Genomic DNA, 8,533 nt, shown 5'->3' on the forward strand with positions numbered 1-8,533 from the left:
CCTTCGATTGATAAATGATCATGGCTCGCAGCTCCTACTGAATGGAGGCAGGAGGACTGGCATGGACTCGGAGCGAGTATTTTTTTCCTTCCTTTCCCCCTCTCTTTGGCTGTGTTTAGTTCCGCAAAAAAATCCCAAATTTTTTCACTGACGTACATCACATCGAATCTTACGATACATGGAGTATTAAATGCAGTTAAAAAATATAACTAATTGCACAGTTTAATTGTAAATGACGAGACAAATTTTTTAGACTAAGGGCACGTTTAGTTCCGTTTGCAAAAAAATTTGGGTGTCAAATCGATTCTTTGACCAGATGTCGGGAGGATTTTTCGGACACTAATTAAAAAACTAATTTCAGAACTCACTTGGAAACCGCGAGACGAATCTTTTGAGGCCTTTGACCGCATCATTAGCACACGTTGGTTACTGTAGCACTTATGGCTAATCATGCACTAATTAGGCTTAAAAGATTCGTCTCGTCATGTACATCCAAACTGTATAATTATTTTTGTTATTTAATTACATTTAGTGCTTCATACATGTGTTTAAAGGGGAGGTGAAAATTTTTGGGAACTAAACGCGCCCTAATTACTCCATGATTGGACAATAGTTGTCAAATAAAGCCGAAACGTGCTACAACTTTTTCGCGAACTTTTCGCGAACTAAACACACCCTTTGATGCATAATTGCGAAGATCATGTGCAGAGCTTCTGAATTTCGTTGGGTTTTGCTATTGTCCAGCAAGCGTCAAGCAGGAGCTTGTCGGCATGGCCGGGCCAGAGTGTTGGGTGATTGGATATTTGGATCTATGGCGATAGCTGTAAGCTGGTCCGGACATTTGGCTGGGACTGTCGCTGAAATCACAGACCCGCAGGCAGTAGTCAGTGCTGGTGCACGAATAGTGCTCAGCACTAGCAAACTGTACACGGCAACATACCATTACCTGGTAGTATCTCTGAAGTAAGCAATAAATTGAGCTATCGAGTGTATAAAGATGTAAAAAAATGCTAATTCTTAATCGCAGGTTGCATCCACGCAAATGCAGAGGAGCATTTTGTACGACACAAAGAATGCCTTTTTCGCGCATTTGCACACCAAACATGCCAATTTACTACCGCTGTTTAAACTGGTAGTAGATCAGTGGTTCATTGCGGTGGAGCATACCACCCGTGAACAGCAAAAGACAGGTCTATTTGACCAAGCCAGGGGCAGCCATACAGCACACTGGTAGAAAGTAACTACAGCCCATTGTAGGGCGGGTAGAGCTTCAAGCAAAAATTGTACTTGGCACCATTGCTACCCAATAGTGACCACCCACGACCAGGGTTCTAGAAACCCAATTGGCGGTTCGAGGGTTTCTATTTATCGGCCGGATACTGATGATATTTCACAAACCTGGCTATGTTAATGGTGCAGGCAGTGATAAGGTCCACACGAATGCATATGCAGTTGCTAGAGAAAAAAAATGAAGTGGCAATAAACAATAGAGATTCTGTCTCCAAAAATATGCATGATCATGAGGTGCGCAGAGATGGTAGGTGGATCTCAGTTTTGTTTACAGAGGGAATGTCAAGTGCAAATGCATCAAGATCGATACTGAAAAGTCCAGGCACACTACAACCTTCTGTGCCAAGAGGATTCTTCTAGGGGTTTTGCAAGCTGATCAAGGTTTATTGGCACTAATAGTAGCAGTTTTGTTTACAGAGGGAATGTCAAGTGCAAATGCATCAAGATCGATACTGAAAAGTCCAAGCACACTACAACCTTCTGTGCCAAGAGGATTCTTCTAGGGGTTTTGCAAGCTGATCAAGGTTTATTGGCACTAATATAAGTGTTAGCTTTCACCAGCATCAATTGAATAAAATATTCCCAACCAGATGACATTTTGAAGTAACAAGATCCCTTTATTTAAGCTCCCCAATTCGATTAGATAAATTAGTGACCTAGCCAATTAATGTATCTTTTAAACCCATGAATGTTTGAAGGTCCTTATATGTTCCAGATTAATAAATAGAATGGAGAGGACAGGCAGGGTAGCAATCAAAGATAATCAACGATGGTACAGTGGGCATGATCAACCAATGGAAACAAAGCAGAACACCAACTGTCAACAAAATGATAGCTCATGATTAACAAAAGAAAGCATATCTGTAGTTTCATTAAATATATCAAATTGTTCTATTCCGCTGCTGATCCCTTTTTGTATTCTTCTCGCTCATCACAAGTTCAATGCCCAAGGCAACCCTTGCCTAAAGTTCAATGCAAATTGAAGGAGCAAAAGTACAAAATGGTAAGAGAGAGCTCTCATCTCTACAACATATGCAAATTCCTTGTTCCCTCTATACCTACACCAGCATCCCAGGACCCCCAAGGGTTTAGTATCCCCCTTGCGGATGCCAATTGCATGAACTGGCTCACGGCACGCAGCTTGTTATTTGTTCTATATGGATCAAGTAGTGTGCCTGCTTTGTTGTTCCTTGCAGCAACTACTCGACTATACCATAATCCTTTGGCCAAACTAAATTAAGATGATTGAACAACCAAAAACTCCTAAGCGGTGAGGAGCACACCTGAAGCAATCAGAGTAGTCTTCTAGTAATCCTTCTCCTCTTGCTTGTGGAAGAACTATGGTAACATGTTGCAGGAGATCCAGCAGTAGCATCATCGCTTTGTTGACTCAGACAGGCAGCAGCATCCAATACACCAATGGGACTTTGTGGCACAGAGGAAATTGATGATCCAGCAGATTTTAGGATAATGCTTCCCATAGTAATCTTCTCTTGAATCATTTCATGGCATCTTAAAACTCGCTCCTAAAACACATTAATGATCTTTAGACTAATTTGGAAAGAATTTGAGCAAGCATTGAATTCAGAGGCTAGCATCGAAAAGATGAGCGCCAAATGGTTTAGTAGGAGGATTGAGCTGTGAAATATTACCTTGTCCAAGTACTTGCAACTAGTAGCAGCTCTTTCAATTACAGAACTTCTGCATTCACCAATCGCAGCAAGAGCAACACTGGCAGCAATCTCTGAGGGTCTGAACATCACGAACTCAGCATCTGCAAACCCAATTGTCAAACTTAACGAATTGATTGCTGTCAAATTGACAAATTATACATGTCGATCAATGATGACCATGGATCAAATCTGATTAATTCCTAAATTGTACCTTTCGCAGTGCTCAAGATAAGGTCAGCAGAGCGAGAGCGTGCGAGCAAGGAAGGTGCACCAAGATCACTCAATTTGTGAAGAAAGTATTCGATGAATGAGCAAGCAGTAACAGCATGAATCCTCCAGTTTAAGGTGCTAAACACCAGAAGCTCCATCCTTTTTATGGTCCTTCCCTCAAAAGCAAACTTTGACTCAACAACCTACCAGGCAAAGCCATCAAATACTCTCTGGAGAAACAAAAACTTTCACAATGTATCTGCAGGCCAGTTATGAAATGCATTGTACTGACTCACCTGCAAGTCCAAGGGGAGTGGCGCAAAAGTCTCCTCTATTTTCATAGCCAATGACAAGCATGCCACTGTCAAGAGCTGCGGCATCCAAGGTTTGCCTTCCTGCCATGATTTGGATCTTCCTCCCATCAACACTATGTAATTTGAGTACGATTGCTTGCAGTGATGCTAAAATTGCAAGACTTACAGGAAACTCATACGTGGAGAGGAATCTATCGAGGTAGTTCACAGATAGAACTGCAGTCAACGGTGCGAAATTGTAATGCTCAGTGACCTATCCAGCAAAAAGATGCGGATTCAGTGAGCTGTGAAGGCAATATACGTCGAGGACGACACCGGTGAGCAGCAATCAAGTCAAGAACCGCGATGAACTCTATAAAGGAGACACCTTTACGCAAATCCGGCGAGTCACATCTCAGCATCTCACTAATAACGCAAAGAAAGGATCTCGTCGATTCGCACAACTCACCTTCCAAATCCAATCGACGGCGCCCTTCCTGACGGCGGCCAAATCCAGGCCCCCATGCCGCCGTTGCAGCTTCTGGGGGTACCCCTCCACGGGCATGTGCCCCGTCTCCCTCTCCACGAGCGCCGCAACGTACTCATCCGACAGCAGGGGGAGCTCCGTCAAGAATCCCTCGACGGCGATCCCGCCGGCGGCGCCGGCGACGGTGTCGCGTGGCGGCGTAGCGCCCGCCCAAGAGGACTCCTCCCCCTCATCAAGGCCGAGGATAGCGGCGTTGTCCTCCTCGCAGAGCAGCACGGAGGCGGCGCAGTCATAGCCCGGCACCATGCTTGCCACGCCACCTACTTGCCAAAAACTGCTGCCGCAGGAATGCAGGACTGGAACAGCGAGCAATCAATTCACCAACGCAGCTCGAGCTGATTGCTATCTCTCTGAATCTGGATTGCTACTCTTCTCCCCCTCCCTGCCCTCTCTCCCTCTTCCTCCTCTTGATTTTATTCAGATAGTAGATATAAAAAAAGGTAAATGTTTTTTTGCCTTTTTTTCTATTGTGTTCTTCTCAAGTGGAGAGGACAGAGGGGGCGAGAGGGAGGGAGGGGGAGGACGCTGGACGCCGGACACTGTAGTGTGGAAACAAGGAGGAGAGAGCAGGGAGAGAGCAGGGTTTATGTAGGGCGGCCGGGCGCTGTGCCTAGTGAAGTTGGAAGGGGAGATGCTTGAGATTCCGGAGCGGAGCGAGGGGTTCGGCGTAAAACATGCCTGCGACTTCATTGGGGGTTGTTTTGTTTTGGCACTTTCCTTCGAGGGTTTTTGGAGCGCGGATCCTTTGCGCGCACGACACTGGGGTCGTGTTTTGTGTGAAGGCTGTCGCGGGATTTTCTGTTAACTCTATATTGATGTAGGTTAGCGAAATCGATGCATTTCTAGTGAACGTATGGAAAAGAATATCTGGTATTTCTAGTGAAGTCCTCCATTTTTACCGTTAATGAACGAATTACATGATGGGATTCACTATGAAAATCCAACTTAATACCCCAATTAGAGGTTGGAATAGTAGTTCATTAACTGTTGCAATCTCAGTGATTGACATTTTTCACATTTAAGAAGTGTACTTTTATTGATGGTAGTTCAGGTTGTTCCGCAGCATAAATGAAGAACTAGTTTGGTAGGCGCGCTATGCGCGCCCGTATAGAAAATTGATAACTCGAAGTAATATTTTTTTACTGTTCTCGAAAAAAGATCATACGATGTTTTAAATTATATAAAAAATATATTAATGTGAAATATGAAATTATTTTTTTTATAAAAATGTATATTTTTTATTTTATAATAGACTTGTAGTGTGTAACGATAGGTATTATTGTCTTTTAGAGACATCATGGACTTATGAGATCGTATAGTACAGATAGGGCTGGGCATTCGGTTTTTCGGGTACGTTCGGTTCGGTTGTTCGGCTGTAAAAAAACTTCGGTGTACCAGAAATGGGAACCGATCGGTGCTATACAAAATCAAAAACCGACGTGTTCTGTCATCGGTTTTTCGGTTCGGCGTTCGGTTTTTACCGAAGTTCACCGAACTTTCAGCAACCAGTGCAGATCTGCTCAGCTAAGAAGTCGGCAACGATCAAGCAAACAGCAGCACGAAAGCACGAAGCAATAGATGCAAACTGCATGTAGCAGGCACACGTACAACAAGCAAGTAGCGCAAGATAGGGATGCAAGCAGTCCTGCAGCCGTAGCAACAAGCAAGTAGCATGCACACGCCGTCTTCCGCTGCTTCTGCTGTGTGCCGCCGCTTGACTGGCTCCTGCTGCTCGCCCGGCCCGACGCTGCACCCGATGGCCGCTGCGCGCTGCCGCTCGCTGCCTCGCTCCCGCACGCCAGCGCTGCCGGCGCCGGTCGGCGACGGCCCCGTGCGCACGCGCTGCCCGGCCCCGCGCACCCGCGCCGCACTGCCTCGCGCCGCCCGCTTTGTGCTCGGGTGGAGTGCGGAGTGCCTGAGGGTTGAGGGCTCCACGAGATGCAGATGCGGGCACAGGGGCACTGCGGCCGCCCGCCGCCGGCTGGTCAGTGCGTGGGGTGGGGAGGAGGGAAAGAGTAAGGTTTAGGGTTGGGAGGCAGGTATATATTGCGCATGGTTCATGGGCCATGGGCCGAGGTGGGCTGCACTGGCTGGTTTTGGGCGCTCTGGAATTGATAATTTCTTGATAATTTCGGTTGTTCGGCTGTTCGGTTCGGTGCAAGCTAAAAACCGAACCCGAACCCGATGACCGAACTTTCTAAAAATCCAAACCGAAGCCGAACCGAAAAAACCGAAAAACCGATAATTCGGTTCAGTTCGGGTCGGTTCGGTTCGGTTCGGTTTTTTCGGTGAAAAAATGCCCAGGCCTAAGTACAGATAAGATGCTATGATATATTTTTTTAAGTTTGGTTTAGTACAATCAGTTAGTTAAATGGTAAATATTTTTAACGATCTAAAATTCTCAGTTGATGTAAAATTAACGCATAGGCTACCCCTTTATATGCTGGATCGTTCATATAAATAAATGTTGTTAGAACTTTAGTCTCAAGTGTATATTAGATAACTAGTGGTATAAATATTAGGAAGTCTTTTTTATTTTACAATAGACTTGTAGTGTGTAACGATAGGTATTATTGTCTTTTAGGGACATCATGAACTTATGAGATCGTATAGTACAGATAAGATACTATGATATATTTTTTTAAGTTTGGTTTAGTACAATCAGTTAGTTAAATGGTAAATATTTTTAACGATCTAAAATTCTCAGTTGATGTAAAATTAACACATAGGCTACCCCTTTATATGCTGGATCGTTCATATAAATAAATGTTGTTAGAACTTTAGTCTCAAGTGTATATTAGATAATTGGTAGTATAAATATTAGGAAGTCTCAAGTGTATATTAGATAACTAATGTTTTAAATATTAGAAAGCAAATATTGGGAAGTTTTTTCTTTAAAAAAAACAGAAGGCAGACTTATGTTGGAAAGAATAAAAAAACCCTCACGAACCGTACTGAACAGTGACATGTGGGCCCACTTGTGAACAGTAGCGTGTGGGCCCACTTGTGAACAGTCTAAACAGTGCATGTGGGCCCCACTGTGAACAGTATATATATGGGACCCACTGTGAATAGTCTGTGTGGGCCCCATGTGGGCCAGAACTCACGGCGTTGCGCCGATTCTTAGCCGTTTAGTATATGTATACTCAATGCCATCACATCTGGCTTTGGTGAATTTTAATTATGTTGCGTTGAAGTTATGCTGTCTAGCTATTTTCCTTTTTTTTGAAAAGTTTCTAGCTATTTTCCTTTGAAACAGTAGGTGTGGATATTATTCTTTTTTCAATTTATGTTACAGTACCTATATGTCGTGGATAATTTCTGCCGCCAATTCATCGCGCTCTTATCCATACCAAACCTTCAAAACGACATCAGCCACAAGATAATGGTGATTCACTGATTCCAGCCGAATCCTATTTATTATGAATCGTTTTAGAATTTTCTTGCTACAGGATGCACGTATATAAGCGTAAGTTAGCAAAGTGACTGCGGTAGCAGTACAATCTACGCACCACAACGGAAACAAGAAACTTGCGTAACCTGGATCCACAATTTCGAAAATTGGTAAGCCCAGTACACGTTAAAACCCGCTACGGTGGCACATCTCGTCCAATCTGCAAAGCTAGATCCACAATTTTGAAGAACTAATCCAAACTAAGAAGAATGGCATAAACCTTTCATCTCCTCTGCTAAGGCTTATGTTCACTTAAATAGTCATCGAATGGTTCATGATGCTTTCAAATGTCTTTGGAAATCAGCATGTCAAAATAAGCATAAAGTATTTTTCTGGCTCTTACCGCAAGATCGGCTCAATACAAGAGATTTGCTTAGAAGGCGTAATATGGATTTACCTGATTATAATTATGTGTGCTGCCCCAATTCTATGCAAGAAACTCTAGTGCATCTCTTCATTCATTGTCCATTTGCACAGAACTGCTGGGCTTCATTGGGTCTTTTAGTTGGTCAAGATGATCCATTTGTCACGCTGATCCAACTTAAAAATCAGTTGCAAGTGCCATTCTTTTTTCCGCGACCATGTCTGAGCACGTTTTTCATTAAGAGAAAACCAGTTGCAAGTGCCATTCTTCATGGAGATTATCATTTGTGATGAGCTGGTGTATTTGGATGCAAAGAAACGACATGATATTCAGAGAAATTCCACCATCGCACTTTTGAAAAGAATTTGTTTTAGTTATCCTAAGAGCAAAAGTTAGATATCAAGAGTCTTTGTGTAATTTTTTTTATTTTTTTGTTTCCTTCTTTGTTTATTAACTATTTTGGACTGTTTTTTCTTACTTCTTTAATATATATCTAGTAGGGGTCTATCCCTCTGTTTCATGCCCACCTTTAGACAGTGGCGGAAACTAGCACACGTAGGAAAGTGCTTCGGTGGCACCATCCTTCCGTGGGGGCACAGGGACACGTGAGAATGACCATACTGCCCACCAGCTCGCGCGTTGCAAAAGGAGCCGGAAGCCAATACCGGCTTCACGGCTCGATCGTTCAGACGGCTTCACGGC

General features: G+C 43.7%; 1 protein-coding gene across 1 annotated transcript; it reads right to left on the reverse strand.

Moving 5' to 3' along the window:
- Window positions 1–2,132: 2,132 nt before the first annotated feature.
- Window positions 2,133–4,571, reverse strand: LOC120642479 (cyclin-D3-1-like). Its single transcript, XM_039919034.1, has 6 exons — window positions 3,936–4,571; window positions 3,654–3,740; window positions 3,470–3,568; window positions 3,175–3,376; window positions 2,943–3,064; window positions 2,133–2,816 (listed from the first exon to the last, which is right to left on the reverse strand). The coding sequence occupies exons 1-6, from the start codon at window positions 4,257–4,259 to the stop codon at window positions 2,583–2,585; spliced, it is 1,068 nt and encodes a 355-aa protein (XP_039774968.1). The 5' UTR covers window positions 4,260–4,571; the 3' UTR covers window positions 2,133–2,582.
- Between the last annotated feature and the right edge of the window lie 3,962 nt (window positions 4,572–8,533).

The sequence above is a fragment of the Panicum virgatum genome, chromosome 1K (assembly GCF_016808335.1).
Source record: "Panicum virgatum strain AP13 chromosome 1K, P.virgatum_v5, whole genome shotgun sequence".
Lineage (NCBI taxonomy): Eukaryota > Viridiplantae > Streptophyta > Magnoliopsida > Poales > Poaceae > Panicum > Panicum virgatum.